The sequence below is a fragment of the Odocoileus virginianus genome, chromosome 3 (assembly GCF_023699985.2).
Source record: "Odocoileus virginianus isolate 20LAN1187 ecotype Illinois chromosome 3, Ovbor_1.2, whole genome shotgun sequence".
Taxonomy (NCBI): domain Eukaryota; kingdom Metazoa; phylum Chordata; class Mammalia; order Artiodactyla; family Cervidae; genus Odocoileus; species Odocoileus virginianus.
In genome coordinates, this window is record NC_069676.1 from 40583717 (window position 1) to 40610013 (window position 26297).

The 26297-nt window shown below is 62.4% G+C and overlaps 3 protein-coding genes and 1 long non-coding RNA gene across 15 annotated transcripts; all 4 read left to right on the forward strand.

The window, feature by feature from the left end:
• The first annotated feature begins 1149 nt into the window (after window positions 1-1149).
• Window positions 1150-3741, forward strand: LOC110135346 (collagen alpha-1(I) chain-like). The gene is made up of 6 exons (XM_020890354.2): window positions 1150-1224; window positions 1376-1393; window positions 2383-2550; window positions 2665-2862; window positions 2954-3095; window positions 3191-3741. The coding sequence occupies exons 1-6, from the start codon at window positions 1150-1152 to the stop codon at window positions 3739-3741; spliced, it is 1152 nt and encodes a 383-aa protein (XP_020746013.2).
• On the forward strand, window positions 2747-12038 carry MIDN (midnolin). 4 transcript variants are annotated; one of them, XM_020890339.2, is made up of 9 exons: window positions 2747-2862; window positions 4059-4678; window positions 5707-5794; window positions 5989-6051; window positions 8034-8162; window positions 8247-8555; window positions 8738-8882; window positions 9047-9292; window positions 9961-12038. In XM_020890339.2, the coding sequence occupies exons 2-9, from the start codon at window positions 4446-4448 to the stop codon at window positions 10236-10238; spliced, it is 1491 nt and encodes a 496-aa protein (XP_020745998.1). In that variant the 5' UTR covers window positions 2747-2862; window positions 4059-4445; the 3' UTR covers window positions 10239-12038. The 4 variants fall into 4 exon arrangements, with proteins under 4 accessions (XP_020745998.1, XP_020745997.1, XP_070321405.1 ...); XM_020890338.2 differs by having other exon boundaries at window positions 2749-2862; window positions 8735-8882; XM_070465304.1 differs by lacking the exon at window positions 8034-8162 and having other exon boundaries at window positions 2750-2862.
• Window positions 12039-15342: 3304 nt separating this feature from the next.
• Window positions 15343-17699, forward strand: LOC139034383 (uncharacterized). Its single transcript, XR_011486833.1, has 2 exons — window positions 15343-15532; window positions 16553-17699. It is a non-coding gene; the product is annotated as an uncharacterized lncRNA (long non-coding RNA).
• Window positions 17700-21154: 3455 nt separating this feature from the next.
• Window positions 21155-26229, forward strand: CIRBP (cold inducible RNA binding protein). 9 transcript variants are annotated; one of them, XM_020890341.2, is made up of 9 exons: window positions 21159-21267; window positions 22336-22444; window positions 22530-22636; window positions 22730-22868; window positions 22945-23026; window positions 23107-23174; window positions 24711-24825; window positions 25443-25576; window positions 25731-26229. In XM_020890341.2, exons 2-9 carry the CDS (start codon window positions 22342-22344, stop codon window positions 26090-26092), a joined length of 1110 nt encoding a protein of 369 aa, XP_020746000.1. In that variant the 5' UTR covers window positions 21159-21267; window positions 22336-22341; the 3' UTR covers window positions 26093-26229. The 9 variants fall into 9 exon arrangements, with proteins under 9 accessions (XP_020746002.1, XP_020746000.1, XP_020746001.1 ...); XM_020890342.2 differs by having other exon boundaries at window positions 25734-26229; XM_070465305.1 differs by lacking the exon at window positions 21159-21267 and adding an exon at window positions 21840-21989.
• Window positions 26230-26297: the final 68 nt, after the last annotated feature.

Below are 26297 nucleotides of genomic sequence, written 5' to 3' on the forward strand. Positions count from 1 at the left end.
GTGGGCTGGGCCTGGGCTGCCCAGCGGACAGCAGGGCTCCACCAGGTTCCAGACTGTGACGTGTGCCCCGCGGGCGCCCCGCCCAAGCTGCACTGGGAAGGGGCCGGCTCTGCCTGCTCCCACGAAGGCCCCGCCCTGTGTTCTCCTGGCCTGTGGGTGGCCCCAGCTGGCCGGGTGCCCAGTCCCTGGTGGTGTTGGCACCTCCGTGGCACCCCGGCCCCTAGAATGGCCCCGGATGGGTGGGGTGGTTGGGCGGGGGCAGTCCTGGCACCTGGAAGCTTCAGTGCTGTCCCACCTCCTTCAGCCAGTCACTCCTTTTTTTGCAACTGAGGGGTGTTCCTGGAGCTGGCTTCAGGTGGCCAGCAGGAGTTGCCTTGCCCCCTTCCTGGCCCTGGGTCTGAGCAGAGCTGGCAGGGGATTCCAGGGGAGTGAATGTGTGGGAGAGCTTGGGCCTCCCTGTGTGTCACTGGCAGCTAGAAGGTGACAGGCCACTCCAGGGCTCTTCATTGGTACGGATGGGCTGTTTGGTCTTGTGTCATGGTCCCGTGCAAATGACTGTCCCATGGCTATTTCTGAGGCTTGATGTCCTGGGAGCTGCCATGCCAGCTTGCAGCTCTGAAGAGGGCGTTTGTCCGGGCTTGATCCTTCTGGGCAGGTGAAGGCCAAGTGGCTGGCCCCCACTTGCCCAGGAACCCCCAGCTCAGATAAGGCTGGAACTGCCATGGGGGCTCAGGTGCAGCCCTACACCCCCCCCACCCCCCCCACCCCCCGGCTTAGGGCACAGGTCCTCCAGTTCCTGGTCAGCTCCTTATCTGGTCTATAAATAAGAGTGAGAACATGGCAGGGGGCCTGCAGAAGGAGACCATCGCCGACCACTGAAGCAGCGGCCCTGACACCAGGGAACCTGCCTCTGGCCCCTCGCCCCAAGGCCACATTTTGGGACTGGGATACAGCCGGGCCCCACAGCGCAGAGCAGGCCCCCTGAGGGATGGGCAATGCTTGGAGCCTGGCCTGGGGACCTCTGCTGATAGACTACAGGGATGGCCAGCATAGGCCAGGTCCTGTCCTGGGGTCAGGGCACCCTGGGTGGGAGTGGGTGACAGGGCCAGGAACCAGGGACCATGACCCCCTACTGAGAGCGCAGACTAGATGGTGCTCATCTCCTTCCTGGGAAGGGATGCCCTCATACCTAGAGTGTGCTCGAAACCTGAGACCAGCAGCCAGGTGAGAGGGGTCTTCTGAGAAGGAGAGCCTGAAGCAGGCTGATCTGGCACGTTTAATCAACTTGGATTTGCAAAGCCAGGCAGGGGCTTGTCCCCTCCTGTGTGTGTGACCCTCAGGGGGCCCATGTCAGGACCAGCCCACTCCCCTGCAGGCAGAGGAACCCAGCCAGGTGAGATCAGAGACCTACCTGAGGTCTCCACAACACCCCCACCCAGTGCCACCTGCTGACTTGAGGGTCCCACCTGGCCTGCCTGCCCTGGTGCCCTACTGTGCTCAGATGCTGCAGCTTCAGAGCCCACGTACCCCATGCTGCCTCCCTGCTCTCCCTGGATGCAGGCCCAGGGCCTGGTCCCACACCTGACCTTGGGGCCCTCTTTTCGAGCCTCTTGTGCTTGGTGTGGAGTTGCTCCTCCCTGGAGCTCTTCTGTCTCTGGCAAGCTCTTGTCCATCCCTCAGGCGCAGCCTTGATCCTGTGGGACTGGGAGTGTCTGGGTGTGCCTGTGACAGGGTGGGGGGCAGAGGCTGGGGGGCCTTGGGTGGGAGCAGGATGAGGACTGGCTCCATCCTAGGAAGGAGCACAGCCCTGGGAGGGGCCCCAGGGCAAGGGTGGAGGTGGAGGTGGTTGGGTCAGATAAAGGGAGGCACAGATAAGTGGATGGGGGTATCCTGGGGTCCCCCTCTGGACAGAGAGGGAAGGAGGACGGAGAGGGAACTGTCCTCAGTCAGGGTCACCCTTAGAAAGCGTGACGACCTGCAGGGACAAAGCTACAGACAAACCAATGGCTGTATGCCCTTGGTTTCATCCCCTCTAAGATGGGTAGGGTGAGTACACCAGCAGCTAAGGCTGGACACCAGCAGGTAAGCTAACCTAATGGGCTGATGTCGATTGCCAGGCTTAGGTGAGGGCCCTGTATCCCTGGGGTTCCAGAGAGACCTGCCGTATTTTCTCACTCCATACCACAGGAGCTCACAAACGTCACTGCCCTCCAGAGTCACAGAGCCCAGCAGGTAGTGACAGATGCACAGGGCAGGACTGGAGCTGGTGAATCGCTCCATAAATACCCTCTGAGGTCACCGTTAAGGGATGCAGGAGGCCAGGGCAGCTGGCTGGGGCACCCCCACTGCAGGCAGGTGACAGGCCTGTTTTCCTGGACGCAGGCCGCTGACTCAGGCCCCCCTTTCCCGTTCCCTAATGCGGGCGCCCCCAAGCGGAAGCACCGAGCCTGGGGTAGCAGGAAAGGGGCGGGGCAGCAAATCCAGCAGTGCACCCCAAAACCCTATGGCGGGGGCCGGAGTGCGGGTGCCCTCAGTCGTCAGCTGCCGACCGTGACCCTTGATTCGTAGCAAACAAGGATGGCTACACCCCTCCCTGTTTAAAAGGGCAAAGCTTAGGGGGCGGGCGGCCCAGGCAGGACGGTGCCCCAGGGCCCTGGCCGACAGGCAGGGGCGGGGGCCGGCCTGCGTCACCGACCGCCCGGCCCCCCGCCCCCTGGCCGCCTAAACTCCACCCCGAGGGAAGGCGGTGCGGATAAAGGCTCGGGGGCCGCCCGCTCAGCCCCAGACCGGCTCCGCCACCGCGTACTCGTCCCGGACGTGGGTACACTCTGGACAGTTGGGACCTCGGACGATCCGCTCCTGGTGAGTGGGGGGCGGGACCTCGCTGGCCGAAGAAGAGGGTTCTCACTCTAGGCTCTTAAGGGTGCCCTACTTTTCTTTGTTCTTTGAGCAGACAGGGTTCAAGGTGTCTCCAACCCTGAGGAGCCCCTTGGGACGTGGAATGGGAAGGACTCGGCGCTGCCGGCAGAGCCCAGTCTGGACCTCTGCCCCCGCCCCGCCCCCGGGGCACTCCCACTCCCCGCGAGTGACCTTGAGTTAGTTTCCGTCCTGGCCTCTGTTTCTCCGACTGTGTAGCCCCAGTCTACTGACGCAGAGGCTTCACGCTCTTAGGCTCCCTTGACGCCCGCAGTCGCGTCTGACTGCCCCCTACCCCGGGCTGCATCGGCGCCCCCTGCCCGGGTCTCTGGGCAGCGCTCCCGGGCGGGGCCGGCAGAGGGCGCGCCAGCGCTGCTGACTCACCGCAGCCCCGAGCGGCGCGCGCGGGCGCAGCCGGGGACGCCGCGTCACGTCACGGCTCGGGCGGGCGCGACTCGGGAAGCGGGCCCGGCCCGCGGGACGGGGGTGGGACGCGAGGTGGCACAGGCGAGGGAGGGGCCGTCCGGCAGCGGCCACGTCACCGGGGTGCAGGCCCCGCCCGCAGCTCCACCCCTTGCAGGGGCTTCACGCTTCTCGGGAAAGGGGGCGCCGCAGGTCGACCCTGCCGCGAGTCCTTCAGCGGGGACCCAGCCACGAGGCGCAGGGATCGCGTCCCGCTTCCGCTTGCAGCGGTTTCCCGGACAGGCCCAGGGGGAGGCCCCGGCTTCCTACTCTTTCAGCTTCGGGCCGCCGCCTTATCCCACGACAAACCACCCCAGCCCGGGGTCTCGGGCCCCGAGCGCCCCGCCGCCCGCCCTTTGTTGAGGGTCCCGGCCTTATGAATGGCTGCGGCGGGGCGGGGCGGGGGTGGGGGCGGGCCGGAGCGGAGTCGGCTCCGCCCCCGTCGCACTCCGTTTGGCCACCGGGTCGGGGGCGGGGCGAGAGGGCGGGCCCGCGCGGCCACGTGGGGCGGTGCCTCGGCGGCTCCCATTGGCCGGACCGCGCTGCCGACTGGGCCTTCGGCGCACGCTGATTGGTCGGCGCGGGCCGGTGGAGTAAGTAGTGAATGGGAGGGGGCGGCTGCCCCGCCCCTCGGAACGTTGATACATTATAACTTTTTTTTCTGTTACTTTCTCCCCCAGATCCTCTGGCGGCGGCGGCGGCGGCGGCTGTTGCTAAGGGAGGGGACGCGAGGGGAAGCACGGCCGGAGTAGCAGACATCCCTGAGCGCGGCTGGGTGAGCGGCGCCCCCTCCTCTGGGACCCTTCCCGGAGCCCGCCGCCCTGGAAAGGAATTGGGAGTGTAGTCCCCACCTAGGAAGGCGCGCGACCTCGGAGCTCCACTCGGATTTTTGATTTCTGATTCACCTTCCACTCGTGGAACCTTCTCCAAAGGGACGCTCGCTGCCCCCCGCTTCCAGGGACGCAGAGGAAACCAGTTTGGGATCTCTCTCCCAACCCGCTCTGCCCGGAGGCGCGGCGAGAATTGGCTGCGCCCCGCGGACCCCAGCCCCTCAGCGCGGGCCGGGGATGGAGCCGCAGCCCGGCGGCGCCCGGAGCTGCCGGCGCGGGGCCCCCGGCGGCGCCTGCGAGCTGAGCCCGACGGCCGAGACGGCGCCCATGAGCCTGGCCATCCACAGCACGACAGGCACCCGCTACGAGCTGTCGGTGCCCCCCGACGAGACGGTGGAAGGGCTGCGCAAGCGGCTGTCCCAACGCCTCAAAGTGCCCAAGGAGCGTCTGGCGCTGCTCCACAAAGACACGTAGGTACCGCGCGCCCCCAGCCCCCGCGCCGCCCCCTCGGGCCCCGGCCCCGGGGCGGGAACAAAGAGCGCGCCGCTCGGGGAAGGAAGGGGGCGGCCAGACGGGGGGCGGGGGCGGGGGCGCGCCGCGCGCTCTCGGGCGCCCTCTGCTCGGCCTGCGTGTCTCGGCCCCCTCCCCCGCCCGGGGTCGCTGCACAAAGGCGGTTGCGAGGGCTCCTCGGGTCGTTCTTAGGCGGCGTCGCCCACGGGAAGGCAGGAGTTCCGGGCGGAGTAGGGGTCCCAGCTGCGGGGGTGGGGGGCTCTGCGGCGGCCTCCTCTGCCTGCAACCCGCTGGCTTCCGCATCTGTTCAGCGGCCCCCTCTGCTTCTGACTGTTTCACCCCCCACTCGCGTCTCTCTGCCCCCCTTTGTTCTCGCCACCGAGCGCTCTCCGCAGTCTACCCCTCCCCCCTGCCATTTAAATCGCCTCCAGGCCGGGGAGCCCTCCCTCCGCGGGCCTCCGGGGACACGCAATGTCCATCCCCAGCGGAGGGGCCCGGTGGGGGAGGGGAGGGTGGGGGAGGGTCTCCTTTGTCTGAGCGGCGGCGGCTTGCGCCTGGGAGGGAGGGAGGGAGGAGGGGAGCCCGCCTGGCAAAGCCCCGAAAGGCTAAGCGCTTGGCCCGCAGGGACAGCCCAGGCCCGGGTGGTTGAATTACAAGGGGGCGGCCCCGGGGTGGGAGGAGGGTGCCAAGGGGCGCGCTGGGCCTGGATGGTGAAAAGGTGCCTTTCTGAGGCTTAGCTGGAGTGTCCCAGTGCAGAACTAGGGTGCCTTGGAATAAGGGGTCTGAACTGCCAGCATGGGACTCCCAGGGTCTGACCTCCACCCTTCACACAAACTCAGGGCCCTGGATCTGGAAACCAGGAAGGGGTGGGGGCGATGGACTCCTGTCTCTACCACATGAGCATAGCCCTCCCCCGCGGACTCTGCTTCCGAGTCCCTGCCTTGTCTCGGCGGTATAGCCTCACCCTCTTCCTTCCTCCCCTCTTCAGCCGGCTCAGTTCGGGGAAGCTGCAGGAGTTCGGCGTGGGGGATGGCAGCAAGCTGACGCTCGTGCCCACCGTGGAGGCGGGCCTCATGGTAAATGGCTGGGGCAGCGAGCCCCGAAGCCCCGCGTTAGCAGGCAGCCCCCTCCCCTGCGAGCACAGCCCCCAGCATTGACACAGAACCCCTTCCCTGCAGGGCTGCACACCCCACCCCACCCCACTCCACTCCATCCCACTCCTCCGTCAGGGCCCACCCTCAGGGTCTCCTCTTCCTTCCTCTCTCTGTAGTCTCAGGCCTCCAGGCCAGAACAGTCTGTGATGCAGGCCCTGGAGAGCTTGACGGAGACCCAGGTAAGATGCGCACCAGCGCCCTCCCAATCCCTGGGGGCAACCGGTGGAGTACCCGGCCACTCCGGAGAGCTTAGGGGTTGTTTGTGCTCCCGGGAGGCCTGTGGGAAGGGGAGGGGACGCGCCGCTCCGCCTTCGTGCCAGCTTGGCCTGGTCACCCAGCTTCCTCTTCCTCCTCCCCGCCCCCCCAGCACTCTCCACCTGACCTTGAGAGCCTTCTCTCCCACGGTGGCCGCCATGGGGGAGGGGGCCCAGCTTTCACAAGCCTGCCTGCGGGGTGACCTTGGCCCATGCTCTCACACCACTCCCACTCACCGGGGCCTGGGTCCGCAGCCCCACTGGCTTTGTCGTAGAGCTCCCCCTGGCCAGACTGTGGTTTCCCCAGAGCAACCTTTTTAACATTTCTGATGGGGGGGTGGTTCTGGGTGACATTCCTTCCGCCTTCTCTGACCCCATTGTGAGGGGTGGGGAGTCACCCCTACTCCTCCTTCCTCTGGCCTTTGTTCTCTGCCCCAAAAGGGGGAGGGGGTGGGGGCACCCAGCCCTGGGGCCAGCACAGCCCAGACAGGATGTTAGGAAAATATTTAGTAAGCGCGCGGGAGGGCGGTGAGGAGGAAGGCTGGGGCTGGCCCACACAGGGTTCCCGGTTTTGTTGCAGCTTTTTTTTTCCCCTCCTTTCCTCATTTTTCTGGCAGCGGGGCCCTCCTCCTAGGAGGGTGACACAGGCCTCAGCTATCCGCCTGCTGCCAGGGTGGGGGTGGCAAGTCCTCAGCCTCCCTGGCTGGGCTGGCCCCCGGCCTCAGAACCTGCTCAGCGGCTTCCCTTCCTCCTGCCCCGAGGCCCTCGCCCCCTCCCCGGCGTGCTGCGTCCTGCCCTCGCCAGCCGGCTAGCGCAGGGGAGGAGGAGGGGCCCTGGGAGCTGGGTGGTCCGCCATTGGGAGGGGCAGAGGAGTGGGGGGAGAGCCGGGAGCCAGCTGGGGGTGTGCTTTTTGGGGCAGATGTGACCTGAGCTCCCTGCTCCTGTGGAGGGGGGTGGTGCTGTGGTTGGCAGGGGGCCCCTGGGGCGTGTTGGGTTCACATCCGCCCCAGGGTGCCTGCGTCAGGAGGGAGTTGGGGAGGCGCTGGGCGGAGTGACTGGGCTCCCAGCATTGCTTCCCTGCCTGGCACCAAGTCATGCCTGCCCCTTCGCCCTCCCCTGGGAGGAAGTTGCAGGGTGGAGTTGGGGGGGGGGGCAGCCATTCTTACAAAGCCACCCAGGCCCTTTTTGCAAAGGGCATCTCGGGCTGGGGAGGGCACATGCAGAAGGGGCTGCGGGGAGTGGGGAGTGCGCTCTGTCCGCCTCCTTTGCCTCCTCCCCACGGCCCCCAAGCAGGGAAGGTTACACCAGCCTCTGCCAGCAGAGAGCAGGGAGGAGGTGGTTCTGAGTCATCCGGGCCTGTGTCATTTCTCAGAAACCTCCATCCCCCCCCCAACAATCCCGGCCCCTGGGGAGAGTGCAGTGCTGGCGGGCCCCCAGAGGAGGGGGCCAGTGCAGATAGGGGGATCTTATGGGCTCCTCGCCTGCTCCAAAGGGGTTGCCAGGTTGGAGATTCATGTTTGCATGGGCTGTATTGAGGCCTTGGGGGACTCAGGCCACAGTGAATGGTCAGGGCCCCCCCACTGCCGGCAGAGGCAACGCCTCCCCTTTAGCCTCAGCCCCGCCCAGGACAGATAAATATTTATCTTGAGAAAGCAAAGGTTAGGACAAGAATTTGTCCAGGAATTCCTCCCACTCGCTGCCCAAGTAGCTTAGCTGGGAGGGGGCCTGAGCCTAGCCCCTGCAGTGTGCAGGCAGAGAGAGGGTGGGGAGAGGTGTGAGCTGGGGGTTATTTGAGAGCAGAGATGCCGGCTGGGCCCCGCCCCCTCTGGCCTCGGTTTCCCCTTGAAAGAACCAAGTTGGCCAGGGTGGGCCAGGCCCCCGTCTCATCTGCCTCTGTCCCCCCACAGCCCCCAGCGGCTCCCGACCTGGGCCGGGCTGGCGGAGGCGGCTTCCGGAAATACCGATTCATTTTATTTAAGCATCCGTGGCACCGACAGGGACCCCAGAACCCACAGAGGGGCGGCGAGAGGCCCCAGGTCACACAGCGTGGGGGGCCGGGCTGGGCCGGGCTGGGGGCACTGCGGGCTAGGGCCCTAGGCTTGACGGGCCTCTCTCTGCAGGTCAGTGACTTCTTGTCAGGCCGTTCGCCGCTGACCCTGGCGCTGCGTGTGGGGGACCACATGATGTTTGTCCAGTTGCAGCTTGCAGCCCAGCATGCCCCACTGCAGCACCGTCACGTGCTGGCTGCTGCCGCCGCCGCTGCCACCCGTGGGGACCCCAGCATGACCACCACCCCTGTGTCCTCTCCCTGCCGGCCAGTGTCCAGTGCCGCCCGCGTCCCCCCAGTGCCCACCAGCCCTGCCCCCGCATCCTCACCTGTCACTGCCGGCTCTTTCCGCTCCCATTCAGCCTCTACCACCTGCCCTGAGGTGAGTCTGGGGAAGGGTGCAGCGGGAGGATGGCAGAGCTCCAGATATGTCTTCTGTATCCAAAATCCCATAGTTCTCCCCACAACCTGGGCTTGTGTGGTGTGGTGGGTGATCCCCTGGCCCTGAACCCCAGGGGTTACCCTCACACCCCAAGCTCACGTGCCCTCCTCCCCCATCAGCAGATGGACTGTTCCCCCGCTGCCAGCACCGGTGCCAGCCCCACGTCCCCCACTGGGGGCAGCCCCACCTCCCGCTCCCGCAAACCTGGCGCAGTCATCGAGAGCTTCGTGAACCACGCCCCAGGGGTCTTCTCAGGGACGTTCTCTGGTAGGTGTCAGAGTGTCCCCATGAGCAGTAACACACACTTAGGGATGAGACACTCCCCGGGGTCGCCACGCATGTGGCTGGCTATACAGCTGGCCACAGGTCCCCAATGGGGGGTGCAAGTGCCCAAGTCAGCCAGGGGTGTCCTCATCCATGTCTCCCCACAGGCACGCTGCACCCCAACTGCCAGGACAGCAGCGGGCGGCCGAGGCGGGACATCGGGACCATCCTGCAGATCCTCAATGACCTCCTAAGTGCCACACGGCACTACCAGGGCATGCCCCCATCACTCACACAGCTGCGTTGCCACGCCCAGTGCACCCCAGACCTCGGCCCCAAAACTACCTCCTGCGAGAAGCTGGCGGCCGCGGCCCCGGCCTCCCTGAGCCAGGCCCGCTTGTGCAAGCCCCCGGGTAAGTGTCCCCCTTGCACCCCCCCCTCAATGGGTCTCTCAAGGCCCCTCTGTGTGCCTCTTGCAGCAGCTGAGCCCCCGGTGGTGGGGAGGGGGCCGCCAGCTGCCGCTCACCCTGCTCTGCAGGCGCCTGTAGAGAAGGGAGTGTGTGTGTTGGGGCACACAGTGTCTTTGTGTCCTCCAGAGGGGGCTCCATCCGCACTTCCTCCTCACCCCCCTTGGGCACCTTCTCCAGATGGTGGGTGAAACCAATGTGAATGGCCCAGTCAGCCTGAGGGAGGGAGGGAGTCAGCTTCTCCTCCTGCTCAAGGGCAGCTTGCGCCCCCCTGCCCCCACAAAACTTGGTTATTCTGGACACATTCCGAGTCCTTCAGAATTGTGAAGTGGGCCCCTGAGACCGGGTCCTGAAGGGGAAACACATATAGCCTGAGCAGCTAGTGCTCATGACAGCTGAGTCACTAAAGGCTGTCTTGGGCCAGCCCTGCCCTCATGGAGCTGACAGCCCAGTTGATGGAAGGTTCAGTAGATATTCTTGCCTGGCTCCCTCGCTGGAGGGAGTGTCCTGGGTTGGGCCTGATATCCAGGGGCAGCTGCTGGGGATCCTTGCATTTGTTTGGGACTCTGGCCTCCAAGGGACCCTCAGAGTCACACCCACTGCGTCCTCTGTAGGGGACCGGCTGCGGCAGACAGAGAACCGAGCCACCCGCTGTAAGGTGGAGCGCCTGCAGCTGCTGCTCCAGCAGAAACGGCTCCGCAGAAAGGCCCGGCGTGATGCCCGCGGTCCCTATCACTGGCCACCGAGCCGCAAGGCCGGCCGCAGCGACAGCACCGGCAGTGGGGGAGGTGGCGGCCCCAGCGAGGCGGCCGGCTTGGGCCTCGACTTCGAGGACTCCGTCTGGAAGCCAGAAGTGAACCCCGACATCAAATCAGAGTTCGTGGTGGCCTAGGAACCCTGTCCCTCGCCCCAGCCCTGTGTGGCCACCAGTGTGGCCTCGAACGGGAGGGCAGGCTGTCTCTCGGTGCAGCAAGAGGCTCCCCCCTCCCAGTTCCGTGTCCTTCCGGTGGTTTTTTTTTTTTCTTTTTCTTTTTTAAAATTTCAATTCCTACCATGGTTTTCCGAACTCTCCGTGGACTTGGGTTCCTGCCTCCTTGATTCGGCTCACACTCCCCGCCCCTTCCTCCATTGCCTCATCCTCCCGACCTGCACTGGGTCCCTCCCGCCCACCTTCCCAAGCTCCAAATATGTAGCAGTCTTTCCAGATGGTTGAGAGAGAGCGGAGACTAGGAAGCCGCCCCCCCCTTCCGTTCTGCCTCCCTCCCCACTCCTTTCAGGTTTAAGTCAAAAACGTAGATGCCTCATTATGCACTTTACAGACAGGGGAGGGGGCCACGGAGAGGAGAGCCCCCACCGCAAACCCTGGCTCTGAAACCACCGGGTGAGGAACCCCGCGGTCAGGTGCGCGTCAACCGCGACCAAGCCCATGACTGCCAGGGATTGCTTCTCTTCCATGTTCGAACTCTTGTTCCTGATTTCCTTTTCCATGTTCCTTTTTCCTGGAAAAGAAAAGAAAAGCCGTTTCAGGGGAGAGGCTGGCCAGAGCCTGCCTTGGGGTGCAGGCTGGGGACCCTTTCCTGCCAGGAAAGGAAAGGGGGGGAGGAGCCTGCCGCCAGCCTTCGCCGCCGTCCACGCACTGTGCGTTTCCTCCCACCCCACCCCGTTTTTCTGCGCTTGGGGTATTTATAGACTATTAATTTTCTGACTGAGCCAATAGTGGTTGGGAATCTCTTGAAAAATAGGGAGAGAAATGGCTGGGGGGCGGGGCCGGGGTTGATGCCCCACCCCCGGCCCTTCTTCCCCACCCAACCTGAGGGATCTGGGCCTGTGGACTGTGTCTGGGGGGCCCTTCAGCAGCCAGGAGGGGCGGGGGTGCTGAGCTGTGAAACCCCCACTAGGGGCAAAGCTGTGTAGCATTAACCCCCCGTGGGGGGGGTTCGCTGCTGGTCTAATTTGGACCCCCCCCACTCACGCCCCTGTCCCAGGGGCATCCCCAGGGCAGAGGGGCAGACCTCCCCATTATTGGGGCCATTTCAGTGGGGGTGGAGTTATTTTTTCATTCATTTATTTTTTACTGATAATGGAGACGTTTGGGCCCTGCCCCCCACCTGTCAGTCTTGTCCTGGCCCCGCCCCTCTGCTGCGCAACACTCCCCCCCACCCTCTGCCTGCCCCTCCTTGTTAGATGAACCCCAGGTCCTCACCCTACCCCAGGTTATGTGTTAAAGTTAATGGTTTCAGATGTGAACATCTTGTGTTAACTGTAGCTCTGTACATTTTTTGTGGGGGGGGTGGGAGGGCAGGGGGGGTCAGAGGGGAGGGGTCAAGGATTTTGTTTTTATTTTCATTTTTCCAAAAAAAAAGAAAAAGGGGCGGGTTTGTTTTTGAAACGCTGTCTTGGATATCTATTTAATGTGTGTTCTGATGGTTTTTTTTTTTTTTTAACGATTTTTAAATAACAGTATGTGCCTCCGCTGGTCTGAGGGTGGAGGCCCCAGGCAGGAACTGTCCACCCTTTCTGCCCTTGGGAGGGCCCCTCCCCTCCCCAGAAAGCATTACCCACCTTGGGGGGGAGGTCGGTCTGTGGGGTGTCCCAGCACCTTGCCAGAGTTTCCTGTATGAAAACATGAGATTGGAAAAGAAGCCTACACAAACACGGTGACTTCAAGGAATAAACAGAAAATGAAACACAAGTGTACCTCCGGCCTGCTCACCTGGAGGGTGGAGTGGTTACTGAGGGCGTTTGAGTATGAGAGAGGGTGGTCTTACCAGGAGGGCCACCAGGTCAGATGCTGGGGTAGCCCACCACCCCGGAGAGTGGGAGAGTGGAAGGGCTGCGGGGAGAGGGGCGCGTCCCATAACAGTTCCCACACTCCCTCCCCGCCCTGGGGTGAGGGTGGGCAGGAAGCTGTCTGGCAAGGGAGGGAGGGGCCCGGCCACTTCCCGGTACCCAAGGCCGGAAGTCTTGCAGGGTGTGGGCAAGGGGCTGCCCAAGGGCTGTGTGCCCTGGGTGGGGCCTCTCAGTTCTAAGTGGGCTGCAGGCGAGCCCAAAGACTTAGTCTCCAGGGAGACCTGGCCGCACACTCGGGGCCACGGGTTCCCTAGCCACAGAAAGGGGGAAGTAGTTACATCCGCCCGCCCACGCGTGGGGGGGTGGTGGGCAGCCTGAGGACCCCTGGCCCAAGCTCCACCCCTCGGGGGGTGGCGCCAGGCCTTCACGACACCCATCGCACCCAGAGTAAAGCCAGGGCCTAGGGCAGGCACTCAAGGCCCGTCAGTTTGGCTCCACCCTGGCCCTTAGTGGACTCCTTTAGGCCTGCCAAGCCTTGCATTCCAGCTCTCCCCAGCCCTGACCATTGCGATCAAGCCTCCAGGCCTTTGCTCGGTCCGTGCCCTACCCAGGAACACTCCTAGTGCCCCAGCTCTGGCTGGGAACTTCCCCAGCCTGCGTCTTCCACCACAGCCCACCTGGGGCTCCCTGAGGGCCGGGCCAGGTGGTAAGTCCCACCTTCATCCACTTTGGGGCTGGGCAGAGACACACCATAATACTGAAGGTCGTTTTACATGTATTTCCTCACTTAACTAAGAGAACTAATTATCCTCCCACTTGGTAGATGAGAGAACCCAGGCCCAGAGAGAAATACCATTTGGTCCAGAGCACTGAGGGTGTTTGTTAAATTAGTGACCACCATCCCTAGGCTCATTTCCTGTAGCCAAGACCCAGCCCTCTTAAGCCCCAGTTCCAGGAGCCCCACCCAAGGGGAAGGGAACAGGTGCAGTCCAGGAGTGTCCTGGGAGCACTTGCTAAGGCCCTTCTGCCCCTCCTGCCACCCAGTCACCCCTAAATCATCGCACAACCAAGCCGGGAAGGTAGGATGCCCGGGTCTACCTTATACCTTCAGACCTTAAGGTCAAAAGCGCAAATGTCCCCTCTGGTTCGGAGGACCACAAGATGGAGGTGGGGATGGGACAGTTAAGGTCGAACACCCTGCCCAGGCAGCCGGACCCCCGGAGATTAGGGCTGTGAACCAGCTGGCCACTGCAGGGCTGGGTAGGGGATAAGGAAGGAGGGTGTAGATCAAGGCACCCGCTGAATCACAGGAGCTGTGTCTGCACGGTGCAGGGCGGGGGGGCACTTGGTCTACTGCCGGGTACTCCTCAGGGCGCTGTCTGGCGCCCAACCCTGGGGTCCGAGGGTCACAGCCCTACCCGGGAGTCCTAGAACCCCACCCCGGGTTGAGACTGTGGCCCTTGGTCCCTTCCCGCTGTGCGGGCCTGAAACGCAAACGCCTGCGGGTGGGGGGGGGGGGGCGAGGAGGGAGAGGCGCCCAGCCGAAGGGGTGCAGCGACCTGAGAGGCGGCCGGTCAGGCCACGTGGGCGTGGGCAGCACAAAAAGGTAAATTGAGGCCCAGTGTAGGCAGGGGCTGCGGAATCACAGGAGGCGGGGACGGCCCTGCACCAACCAACCCCTCCTCTCAGGGAGGAAAAAGTTGAATGGGAGGGGGCGGCCCCCGGAAGCCCGCAGGGATGGAAACGCGGCTTCCATGGCAACGGGCCGCGAACCGAGCCTGACGTCACTGTGAGGCGGGTGCCCCGCCCGCCCCCGTCCTAGCGTTGAAAGGCTCAGGCCCCGCCTACTCTTGGGACGCCTCATTGGCGGCCACCTCGATCGCTGCTCTGCTCGTACCAATAGACGCGCGGGATTGCTGCCGGAGGCGGGACTGCGTCGTGGCCAGGCCGAGTGCGCAGGCGCGGCGCGGGGGCGTGTGGCCCCCCCCCCCCTCCTTTTCCCTCTGGCCGCACGTCCGCAGTTTGGGGGCGGGAGGCGCGCCGAGGGGTCTGACGACCGCTGCAGCTTTGAGATGGAAGAGGGGGGCGTACCTGAGGGTGCCGCACGTGGACCCCCGCACGGGCGCGATCGCGTGCACCCGCCTTTCAAGCCCGGCCATTGTCTGTTGTCTCTTCCCCCGACCCTGTGTGCGCGAGCTCCTGGCTAGGGGAGCGCAGGGCGGGAAGAGGGAGAAGGGCAGTTGGGCTAAGGCTCTGCCAAAAGAATAGGAGTTTGCCAACTACAGGAAAAGGGAAATGGTGCCCCCATGTTGGGGGCACGGCGTGCGCAGATGTCTGAAAACGTGAATGCGGGTGCATTTGGGAAACATCTGAAAGTCAGTTTGGGGGACCTAAAACAAAAGGCGACGGCAAAGACCCGACAGGAATGATTCCTCAAATCTGGCTTGGGGGCGATGAGATGGGGACCCCAAGGAGGAGGAGCAGGTGGAAGGAGCAGAGGCCGGAACATCCCAGGAGATGTCTGGTCTGGAGCTCTGCTTAGACAAGCCTGGGAAGGGACAGATGAGGCATTGTCTGAAGGGGGCCTCTGGTTCACAGCGAGATGTCTGGCAAGGGGGCTGCAGGGAGTTCGGAGGTTGGGGACCCAGGAAGGGTCATGGCGGCAGGAAGACCTCATCTCTGCCTGGCTATGCCTCAGTTTTGCTGTGACCAGTAGTCCACTCAGAGAAGGCAGCGATTAGTAGGAACAGGGTGACCTTTGCCAGGTGGGGAGATGTGAGCCAAAACCTCTGGTCCGAGGTTACCCCTGGGACTAGCTGGGGCGGACAGAGAGCCCCAACACTTAGATGGGGGTTGGCACTGGAGGTGTGGACAGGTGTGGCTGCCAAGGTGTGGAGTCCAGACAGAGGCCTGGATCCAGGTGCTGCCTCAGAGATGGGCCGTGTTTCTGGGGTGGTGAGGCAGCTGTGGGCGGGAAAGAGAAGGTCACTGGAGTCACGTATTTTTGTTCAAGGCCCGACAAGGCCTGAGTTCCCTGCGGGGCGGCCAAATGGATAACTGGGGCTAGCTGCACGGTTTTGAAATGCCAAACGACGCGGCATTGGGGTGGCTTGGGAGGAACGCTGAGAGAAGCCAGGTCCCTGGGGAGGTGAGGGTGAGTGGTGCCCTGCTGGGGCGCGCCAGCACCCCCAACACCGGGCGTGTGCCCCAGCACAGCCACCCTCGCCCAGGCCTGGCGGGAACGCCCTCCTCTCCAGACGCCCTGGGAATGGGAGTTGCCAAGCTACAGCCAAGGGTGCTAGGGCTCAATTCAGGAGTCTCCCCTCCAGCCCCACCCACGGCCGCCCCCACCCGGCCGGGCAGAGGACAAGGAGCCTCCGGTGTCACTCGGGACAGGTGAGCCGCCCAGCTCGCAGGTGGGGGCGGGGCCGCTGTCACCTGGGGCCCTTTCCCGACGGGAGCCTCTCCCAGCCCTGGCCTGCTGCCTCGGTTCCCCTCACCCACGTGTGCCTTTCCCCTCCTCCCTTTGAGTTCTCCTTTCCTGTGTCTTCCTGTTTCCCTTTCTTTCCGCCTTTCTTGGTTTCTGGGTCTGTCTGTGTTTCTGTCGGAGTCTCCCATCTCTCTCGGCGGTCTCCCTCTATTTTCGTCCATTCTCGGCCTCACCGGCTCCTCCTCCCGACCTCTCCCCCGCTTCCGCCCCCTCTTGGGGGCCCCCTCCCTCAACCCCGGCGTACATTCCAGCCTCCGCCCCCGCTTCGCCGCCCCTCCCTGGAGCCAGCTGCTGCAGTGGTGGGTTCCCGAGATACTGCGGGAAGGCTTGAGCTGGAGTCAGAGAGGTCGGGAGCCGGCGGGGGCTGGAGAGGGCACCCCCTAACTCCTCTGGAATGTGGGCTGGGCCGGCCCCACGAGGTCGGGAGAAGGAGGTCGCGAGCCCGCAGGCTGAGCCGGCCGGAGACGGCTGGCTACATCTGCCCTGTGCACGGCCCACACCCCGAACGCTACCCACGGGCCTCGAGGAGAATCAATCCAACCCCGGACGCCCACGCAGGGCCCCTTACTGCCACCAGACCAGACCAATCCGCCTCCCCGTCCCACACGCGTGCGTGCTGCACCCGCTCTGCAGTCCACGGGAGAGGCTTATCTCGCCTGTAGCACAGGGACCCCCATACGCAACGCCCCCCACAGTCCCAGACCTACCACAACCTACACTTATGGGTGCCACAACCTCAGTCAACTGTGTGACCCTCAGAACCTGCTCTCACCCAGGACCAAGACCTCCCTGACAAAAACCGCAGCATTGAAGGTCACATCAGGCAGCCCAAACTCAGACCCTCAGAGACGCTGCTCAGCGGAGGCGGCACCCAAACCCGGGGCGCCCCAGCCACAGACACTGCCTACGCACCCTTCCTCCTGCAGGCCCAGCCAAGCAAAGCGACCACTGGGGTGGGCAGGTGCAGGAGCGTAGGTGCACCGTCAGAAAAAGTTGGGCTTCCTCGTGCACTGCGGACCATCCCCTGAGCGGCCTAAGACCCAGAGGAAGAAGAGAAAAACGACCCTAGGAGCCACTCCAGGGTGAGACCTGGTTGCCTCGCTATGACTCTTGCTGACCCAGGGAAGTGTTGCTGTTGCACCCATTCTCAGCTGAGGTACCCCAGGCTCAAACAGAAGCCCAGACGCTGCCTGCCCTCACAGCTGGGCACCCAGGCAGTCGCTGACCCTTGAAGGAGGGATGGGGATGGGCGGCGGGCAGGACAAGTCCTGTGGGCACCTGTGTCTGCCAGCTTGGGTGTGGGGGCAGGGATGTGGAGGCTGCTATGTACGTCTGCTTGGACACACAGGTCACAGAGGTGTCTTTCCTGAGCCCTTGGCAGCTGCCCCAGGAGGGCGGGCTCTCTCCATGGTTGCCACTCCCAATGTTGCCATGGAAACTACAGCCCCAGTCAGGGGTCCTTTGTCCCCTCCAAGTGTCTGCAGTGAGCCTGTATATAGGGCCAAGGTCAACGGAATCCACGCTTCAGTGGGACGGCTCCTCCTACCTCTGCAGTGGGGCTGTGGACCACACAGCCCTGCCTGAGTCTCAGAAACCCAGGAGGTATTGCCTCCCCAGCATCCCAACCCAGGGAAGCTTTGGGGTTTCCATGAGCATGCAGTGGCTGCACTGGGCCAGCATTTCACACACACTTGATATGTCTCATGAGTGAATGCATGTATTGGTGTGGGCCTCCAGGTGTCCCCTGGGTCCCTTCACAGTCTGCCTGCAGTTGGTGGGGGTTGCAGTCACTAGCATGGTCCAGGAGCTGCCTGACCGTTGTATTCCTGGTATGAGGGACCCGGGCAGGAGCAGAAGAGAGACAGCCATCACATTCCTGGGCCATGAGTCACAGGGAGCTCCACCCAGGTGCCCGCCACGACCCCCTCCACCAGGAAGCCCCTTCCTAGGAACAGGAGGGAAGCAGAAGCTTTCCAGGCTGCAGTCAGCTAACTTCTGTACTCACCGTGGGCAGCCACCTGGGCTTCCTAGGGATCTCACATGTGCCCCCTACGCATGCAGGTGGGAAATGGGGGGCAGTTAACCTCTTCTTCCGGGCTTCTGGCCTCCTTCCTGTCACCCTCCTCTGCCCTAGAGGCCCTGGTTGCTGCTGACACAGCACAAGGCATGTGCCCACCCCAGGGTAATGAGTCACAACACGCCACCAGCCATGGGCACATATGATCTGGGAGTTCTGGTCCCCTGAGTCACGCACACCCAGCCCTTCTGGGCTGATTCCACATCCTGGTTTTGCACATATTTTGGGGTCTGTGCACAACCCCTCTGTTCTTGCACATAGAAAATGACCATGCAAACATGTTTCCATGTGTGCACACGCATGCACACACCTCCATGCCACTGCACATACACGTGAGTTCTGTGCACACACTTCCACACCCATGTGCACGGGCACACAGCACGACTTTCATGCTCACACAGGCATGGTCCTCAGATCCTGTTTCTCCATCTCTGCACCCACGGGTCCCTTGCCCAGAGGCACACATGTGCACCACACCTGGCAACATACACATACATCCAGTCCCCACTTCTCCCTCCCTGGCTCTGGGCCCCGGGGATCTGGGCCAGGCTGGCGGGCTGGAGTTTCTGCCCGGACCGTCCCACTTCCGCGCCCCCGCCAAGCGGCCGCCAGGTGCACCGGCCCGGCCCTCGCCTGGTCGGCCGGGAGGGGGCGGTAATTACGCGGCCCCGGGGTCTCTCCCCCTCCACGCGCCTTTCATCCCGGCCACGCCCGACCCGAGCCCAGACGCTCATTACCGCCTCCCGCCCGGTCATTAGCCGGGGTCGGGGGAGGACCCGGCGTCCGGCGGGCCGGGCCCAGCGGGGAGGCCTGGGGGTTCGGTGCGGGAGCGCAGCGGCCACGCCCCCGTCTCCGTGGCAACGCGAGTGGGTGAGATGTCCTGCCCCGAGGAAGTGGGGTGGTCTTCGGGCGGGCGCCTGTGGAGGAGCGTCTTGTGAGTGTGCAGTAGACCTTCGGCTTAATCCGCGTCCAGCCGGTCAGGCGGCAAGCCGCGCATCGCGGCCGCGAATAGCAGCTTCGCCCCCGCCCAAGGCTATTTTAAGCCCCCTCTCCCCGACCACCCCAAGCGCTCTGGCGGAGGAGTGGGATGGAGGGGGCCTGAGGGCAGGACGGGAACCCCCTCCCACGCCAATGCTCGTGGCAGTCGACTGGACCGCGAGGCGGGTCTGGGAGCCCCTGGCCAGGCTTACAACGAGGCCGAAGCGCCCCCTTGTGTCCTCGGGGAGAACGTGGAGCAGGGCCGAGGCAGGGAGCGAGGTGGTCCCAGCCCCCTACGACCACCCTCCCTACCCCGCCGCTCACGGGGACAAACAGTCCTTGTTACACACTGAGTCACAGGGACACGCCGGCAGCCAGGTACGGATACAGGTATCACACCTGAGACGCAAGCACACACTTCCCACACTGTGCCCGGGGCAGGCGCACCTGAGGACAGGTATCCACAGGTATAGGTCCACACTGCCGTGGGAACCCAGGACAGTCGTGGGTACTTACTCAGCCCTGTACCAAGCAACAGTCTCATAGTAAGTACACGCTGAATAACTGCTGGTGGAAAAATGAATGAACCAAGGTACTTCATAAAACCAGGAGAAGGCAGATTAGGAACCACAGAACAGTGGGGACCGGGGGCAAAGAGTGATGAGGGTCCCCTGTGAGTCCGGGGCCCCCGTCGCCTGGGCTGGGGCCAGGAGCCGCCGACCTGACTTTGCTGGGGGAGCAGATCAGAACGCCGGTGGAGGGGGGATTACTCTCCGGCTGGGCATGCCCAGCCCTCCGGCTCCACCATGGGCGCCGCGGGAGGGGGAGCTGAGCGATGAGTCCCTCTGCTCCTTTTAATAACCGCCCTGCGTGAGTGGCTGACGCAGCAGCTCCTGCTGCTGCTGACAGAGTTGTATGGTGGGGGCTGTGGTGTGGGGGACGAGGCGCAGAGAGATGGCTGCCAGGAGTCATGAACTACTGCCTGAAACTGGGAGGGGTCCCAGCGACCTTGTCACAGGAGACAGTGTCCATACCCCCGTGCCTACTATGTCAGCTAGACCCACCCGAGCGTGGGATCGAGTGTGGGGCTTGGGGAGGCCTGGAGCTTGCCTGGTATGTGTGTGAGGTCTTTCTTCTCGGATTCCCTCTTAATTTTTCTTTTTTTAAGCCTCAATTTGGGGCATATGTGATCCTAGTTCTCAGACCAGGGATTGAACCTGCACCCTTGCATAAGAAGTGGGGAGTCCTAACCACCGGACCAGCAGCGAAGTCCCTCAAGTCCCTCTAACTTTTAGCAGAATGTCTGCCTTTGAAGACCGTCTGGAGCAGGAGTATTACCTTGGACCTCTGGTCTGGAGAGGCAGGGGTCTGCATTAGCTTCTTGCACCCCATGGAAGGGTTCAGGGCCACAGAAGGTAATATGAGCCAAGGCCTGGGCAGGGGGAAAGGGGTGACAAGAGGAGAAACTGGGAACAGCCTTGGTGGTGAATATCTCTGCAATAGCAGAGGTGTTGGGAACCCCAGACAGGAAAAAGTTTCATGGGGAGGAGCCAACTGGCACGCCCCTGGCATGGGCAGTGAGTGGGTTCTAGGTGTGCAAAACAGTGTTCTTTGAGGAGAAGGGAGGGGGCTGGAGCACACAGTGAAGTTGGGGGCTGAGCTGAATGTTGGGGTGCAGTGGAGACTCCAGGGCTGGGCACAGAGCCAGTCAAGGTCAGCCTGCAATCTAGAGCCTGGGATGCACAAAAATGTGTGGCCGGCTGACTGTGGGATTGTGGGTGCCACCTACCAGACCTGGTGAAGTCAGGATTGGGGTGGGAATTAGGTGTGGATGCAGTCTGGAATTTGTAAGGGAACAAAGTTGGGAAGCAGGAAGAATTGGGATCGTGGAGAATACTGGGGTCCACATAAATGGAGTTGTCTCAGTGTTAGGGTTTGGGCGGGCTTTGGGGCTGACCACATGAAGTGGTGTATTCAGGAGAATTGAGGTTCTAGGAGTTCCGGGTTGTCCGTTAGGTTGGCAAGTTTATAAGGACTGATGCCGGGGTTCAGATGAAGGTGGGGTGTCTGAAAACTGTATCTCGGGTGGTTCTGGGTACCTAAGTGAGGTTGGTTAGTCGGTAATTGCTGGAGCACCGCAAAACTGGGGGTTTCAGCCACCCCCAGAAGGTTCCCAGGAGATGCTCTGGCAGCATTCGCCAGAGCCCCTTTGTTCTCCGCCACAGGCCAGGGGGCGGGCATGCGGAAGTAGGTCCGCTCCGCCCCGCCGCGAACCTGCCCCGCCCCCCACTCACTGGCTGGGAACTGCGGACCCCGCGCGTCCCTGTGCCCAGCGCCCACGCGCGGGAGGGGGCGGGACCGCTACAGGCCCGGCCCCCCAGCTCATGAATATGAGGCACAGCCACGGTCTCCAGGGCCTGGGATTGGCCGGCGCAGCGCGGGGAGGATAGCCCAGGGGCGGGGCCTGGCGGCGAACTATATAAGTCCAGGCGCACAGCGCCCCCCTCCTCACTCGCGCGTTAGGAGGCTCGGGTCGTTTTGCTGTCCTGTCTTCCTGCCTGCGCCAGGGACCTGCCCAACTCAGTGGTGAGGGCCCTGGTGGCACCGGCTCCACGGGCCCGGGGCGGCGGGCGGCCTGCGGCTAGCTGGGCGGGGCGGTGGCGGCACGCCCTTGGGCGGGGGCGGTGCCAGGGCGCGCACGGGGTGGAGTCCGCCCCGCCAGCGGCGAGGGGCAGCGTAGACCGGGTAGAGCCGTGGCCGGACGGCATTCCCTGTGGGCCAGGCCTGCCGCGAGCGTGACATCTCCGTAAAATGGCGGCCGCGAGCGCGAGACGGCGCCTATCGAAATGGCGGGAGCGCCAATGCCCGGATGGAGTGGCGCAGGACGCGCGCGGGGGCGCATGCGCATGTTGGGCGTGGCCGGACCAGGGCTCCTCCCCGCTTTCCTATTGGCGTTCTGCGAGGGCAACACAGCACTGTTGCCACCCACGGCTTAAGTTTGGGTCCTAGTTTCGCGGCTGCAGGTCGCTTTGTGGCCTGTTTCTGGCTCCTCGACGGAAGCCTGTGTCCCATAAAGGGTCAATCTAAGCACCGCCCCACAATCCCGCCCTGCGTTGGCATCCCAGCGCAGACGCCCCCCGCCCCCACTCCCCCGCCACTCCCTGCACAGTACCATCCAGTGGACCAAGCACTCTGCCATGATGGTCTGGTTAGGACTTAGTCCTCCGGTGTTTGCAAAGTGCGGAAGCCAAGATGCACTCAGCAGTGGTGGTCGATGCCTTCTTTAAGGGTCCAGTGTTAAACCTCCTGTGAGGGTGTGACCAGGCTGGAGTTTGGGGGCCCCATGGTCAAGTAGCACTGACGAGCGCGGCAGAACCGCGGTGTGGACCCAGCTTTTGGAGCTCCGAGTATTGGTTGAAAGGGGTCGACTTGGCCCACGCTCAGAGTAGAGGCAAAGGGCCCGAAGTGATAAAGGGATTAAGGGCTTGTTTGAGATGAAGTACTGGGTGTGGGCTTGGGACAGTTAAAGGGCAGCAAAATAATTTCTCACGGTTTCCCCCATGAGCATATGTTACTTGTATAAAGTAAAATAGGGAGGGGTGAGTTTGGAAGCCCCTGCAGGACCTCAGAGTATTTCAATGGTGTTTTCCTCAGGCCACCATGGCATCAGATGAGGGCAAGCTTTTCGTCGGAGGGCTGAGTTTTGACACCAATGAGCAGTCACTGGAGCAGGTCTTCTCAAAGTACGGACAGATCTCTGAAGGTGAGACTGGTACCAGAGGAGGTGGCTGAGCAGGGCTGCACACAGGGAGGGCGGGGTCCTGACCTCAGACCTCTCTACTGCACAGTGGTGGTCGTGAAAGACAGGGAGACCCAGCGATCCAGGGGCTTTGGGTTTGTCACCTTTGAAAACATCGACGATGCCAAGGACGCCATGATGGCTATGAATGGGAAGGTGAGGGGTGGCCACTTTGGGGTCCGGAGGGTCTGGGCTGCAGACCAAGGGCGGGAGGTGCAGAGGTTTACCGTGTTCACTCTTGGTCTCCAGTCTGTGGATGGGCGGCAGATCCGGGTGGACCAGGCAGGCAAGTCATCTGATAACCGATCCCGTGGATACCGAGGTGGCTCTGCTGGAGGCCGGGGCTTTTTCCGCGGGGGCCGGGGCCGGGGCCGTGGTTTCTCCAGAGGTGAGTGCCACCTGCGGGGATGAGGTGGGGGGCATTGCTGCAGGAGCTGACACTTTTCCTTCTGTGCCCTCTGTAGGAGGTGGGGACCGCGGCTATGGGGGGAGCAGGTTCGAGTCCAGGAGTGGGGGCTATGGAAGCTCCAGAGACTACTATAGCAGGTGGGGCAGCGGTCCTGCAGAGGGTGGGGGCTGGTGGAAACCCCCTGAGGTGCCCTCCATGCCCATCTTTGTCCTTGCAGCCGGAGTCAGGGTGGCGGTTACGACCGGAGCTCTGGCGGGTCCTACAGAGATAGCTACGACAGTTATGGTAAGTGGCACTCCAAGGGCTGGTGGTGGGAGTTAAGCGCGCCTCAGTGCGCTCTGCCAGTCTCGATCAGAGCTGGTTACTCTGCTGACCCTGTAAGGGACAAGACTGCCCTCTCGGGTCTTGGTGCCAGCAGCCACTTCTACTGACCAAGGAGAAAAGGGAGATCCAGGGCCTCTGAGCAGAGTGGGCAGGCAGCATCCGTGCGTGTGGGCCACCGCCACCCTCGGCTGTTGGGGGGTTGGTTGCTCTTGAGGCTGCAGGGCTGGGCCCCCAGGGCCGGGCCAGGCGTGGACTGCTGCCTCTTGCCGTCTGCTTCCGCGCCTTTACACTGTGCCTGCTTCTTGTTCTCAGCTACACACAACGAGTAAAAATCCTTCCTGCTCGAGATCGTCCTTCCAATGGCTGTGTGTTTAAGGATTTGGGGAGCGCCGCTGCATCGTTAGTGTGTAGTGACCACGCCTCCTTGTGCCCACTTCTGTAGTTTTGTTGGTTCTGATCTTGTCAAACACAGCCTGACTGCTTCTGACCCCCAGATGGCCTCACTGCTGCCCTTTGCTTTTTAAGGAAGTGCATTCTGTTTTTAAGGGTTTTTAAATCGTTTTGAAAAGCACTTCCAGTTTTACTTTTAGCCTTTTTACCACTAGCCAAGAGATTTTTTAGAAAATAACTGGGGGTTGTGAGGGTTTTGTTTTTGTTTTTGGTTGTGTTGCCATTTTCGTTTCTTTTCAGTGGGGTCAACCCCGTGAGGTTGCTCTTTTTTGAGGTTGAACGAACTCTGGATCCACTCTCTTTGTCGGAAGCTGAGCAAGCTGTGGCTTTTTTCCAACTTGGTGTAACATTTCTGAGTGTAGCGTGGTCAGACCGTGCAGGAGGCAGTGGAGGTGCCCGGGCTGCCCGCCTGTCCTGGGCGACCCACAGTCCCCAAGAGGTTCTTGACAATGTGTGTTTATATTGTCCTTTTTTACTGGAAGTCATACACATATGCCATCACTGTTGTATTTGAAGTGGTTGAGGAATCCTTGTATGCCGTTTTCTTTGGCTTCACGAAGCTGATTAAAAGACTGTCTGAATGAACCTCGCTCTGAGCATCTCCCTTTGATCACACCACACGCGTCCTGCTGCCAGCTTGAGGCAGGCAAAGTAGAGCAGAGCGGGCAGCTAGAGGACTAGGGTTGCCATCCTGCCTGCAGCTCCCAGAGCTAGAGGAGGAAGGTGGAGCCAGTGATGCTGGCTGGGCCCCTGTGACCGCCGACTGCCCCCACCCAGTTAGGCGAGCAGGTGGGTGACGGGAGTGGGCTCTCGGACTGCAGGGCAGCCCCGGGATTCTTCTGGCCATGGCAGCTGGAGGGCTCGATGGGCGGGCAGCCTAGCAGGGACAGTGGACATGGGGGCGCCCAACGCTGACCCTGAGCCCCTTAATCTAGAATCAGGCCAGAGAGCGAGCGGATGCAGACAGTGTCCCTGGGTGACCACAGACTGACTGGCTCATTAGCTAGCTCTGCTGTTGCTTTACAAGTTCTGAGCATTCTCTGCTAGCCTATGGAAGCTGCAGCCCCTCGGAGGACAGAAGTGTTGTGCGCCCAACAGAACCCTCTGAGACGCAAGCCGCTCCCTGGGCTAGCTCATATGTGGAGATAGTCCTGTCACCGAGGTAACTCCTTTTGCTCGTCCGCATTCCTCCTCTCTCGGGCGCTCATATGAAAGGAAAGCCATATCACCTGGGGAATGTTCCTTTGACTTTTTTGCTTTTCTATTTTTTTTTTCCTTTTTTTTTCTTTTTTTTTTTTAAATAAAAACAAGGTGGAACCAAAGGCAGGCCCCAGCCATTTGCCCTTCCCCACCTGCAGCCAGGCGAGCAGCCTGAGCAGTTAAGCTTCACTGGTAGGTTCCACCCGCTAGTAGGATTGGAGACCACCAAATGCCCTGCCTTTTGGAATTTTTTGTTCATCAGTTGACTGTCTTTTCCAGACCTCTTTAAGTCACACTGCTAACTAGTTCTCTATGGTGTCTGCTGCTGCCATGACATTTTTCCCAGAGCTTGTGCCGTTTTCTAAGCAGCTCCGTCCCAAGTGGGTGGCTGGCTCTGCTTAAGAGTGGAAGATAGCCTGACCCATCTGAAAGGCTCAGGCCTGCCCATGGCGGGGCCTCAGGTTGGCCCCGATGACTAGCTTGAGACCCTCCTAGGAGCTGTGGATTGTTCTGGGGGAAGCAGGGAGGGGAGCTCAGCTCTGCCAGAGGGTAAGGGCTAACACTTCTTTGCTTTGGCAGGTTGAATGGAAGTCAGTGTGACCCAGAGGAAGTGTGGCCTGAGAACAGTGTTGACCTGGGGTTCCTGTCCCAGGAGGGACTCTACCCAGGATCGAGCCAGAGGCACGGATGCCTGCCCTCGCAGCCCGTCGCCTGTAAGTGCTTCCTGGGGCGGGAGGCATGTGGCCCTTTGGCCCAGGCCCTTGCAGTGGGTTCTCCCCTCCCAGCAGCGTGATCCATTGGGGACAGCATCTTCGCCTCCTGCTGGAATGGCCCTTGTGCTCCCCCCAATCCCTCCTATCTTTTCAGCAGATGTTTTACTGGCAAGGTTGGGGCACGGGGTTCAAGGTGCTCCCAGAGGACAGGCCTGTGGTGCTGGCAAGGTGATGGGTCCTCACCCGCGATGTGACAAGAAAGCGTGGAAGTCACGTTTGAATAAAGGGATGGTGTGTCCACCCACAAATCTTGAGTCTCGTTTGGGGCGTGGTGTGGAGGGTGGACACCGATTCTGCAGGGGTGGTCCAGATGGAAGGGGTGTGGTGGAGAGTCCACTGGAGAAAACCTATTTCAGCCTTCCTCTGGGCATGAGCTGGAATCAAACCAGGAAGACCATCTTGGCAGCTCATTGCCTTTTTGGGCAGTTCCCCTGGGACTGTTCTCTCAGGGTCTGAGAGGGTGTGGCCAGCCTGAGCAGAGGAGGAGGTGGTCCCTTGGGTCCCCCATCCCAGGAGGGCAGGCATTTCTCCCAGAGCCCAGGCTGAGGTCTTGGCAGTGACCCTGGGCATCTTAATCTTTACAGCCCACGGGGCTGGTGGCCTTGCTCCCAAGCTGCTTGCTTTCTGCCCCCGTCTTGGGGTGCAGAACCTTAGGGTTGAG

Coding starts and splice junctions, on each gene's coding strand:
- CIRBP (XM_020890341.2), top strand. CDS start 22,342: ATGGCATCAGATGAGGGCAAGCTTTTCGTCGGAGGGCTGAGTTTTGAC. Junction 22,445..22,529: donor GTACGGACAGATCTCTGAAG/GTGAGACTGGTA, acceptor TCTACTGCACAG/TGGTGGTCGTGAAAGACAGG. Junction 23,175..24,710: donor AGATAGCTACGACAGTTATG/GTAAGTGGCACT, acceptor ATTCTCTGCTAG/CCTATGGAAGCTGCAGCCCC.
- LOC110135346 (XM_020890354.2), top strand. CDS start 1,150: ATGGTGCTCATCTCCTTCCTGGGAAGGGATGCCCTCATACCTAGAGTG. Junction 2,551..2,664: donor TCAGTCGTCAGCTGCCGACC/GTGACCCTTGAT, acceptor CCTGGCCGACAG/GCAGGGGCGGGGGCCGGCCT. Junction 3,096..3,190: donor CTCCCCGCGAGTGACCTTGA/GTTAGTTTCCGT, acceptor TGACGCCCGCAG/TCGCGTCTGACTGCCCCCTA.
- MIDN (XM_020890338.2), top strand. CDS start 4,446: ATGGAGCCGCAGCCCGGCGGCGCCCGGAGCTGCCGGCGCGGGGCCCCC. Junction 6,052..8,033: donor AGAGCTTGACGGAGACCCAG/GTAAGATGCGCA, acceptor GTCCCCCCACAG/CCCCCAGCGGCTCCCGACCT. Junction 8,163..8,246: donor GGGGCGGCGAGAGGCCCCAG/GTCACACAGCGT, acceptor CTCTCTCTGCAG/GTCAGTGACTTCTTGTCAGG.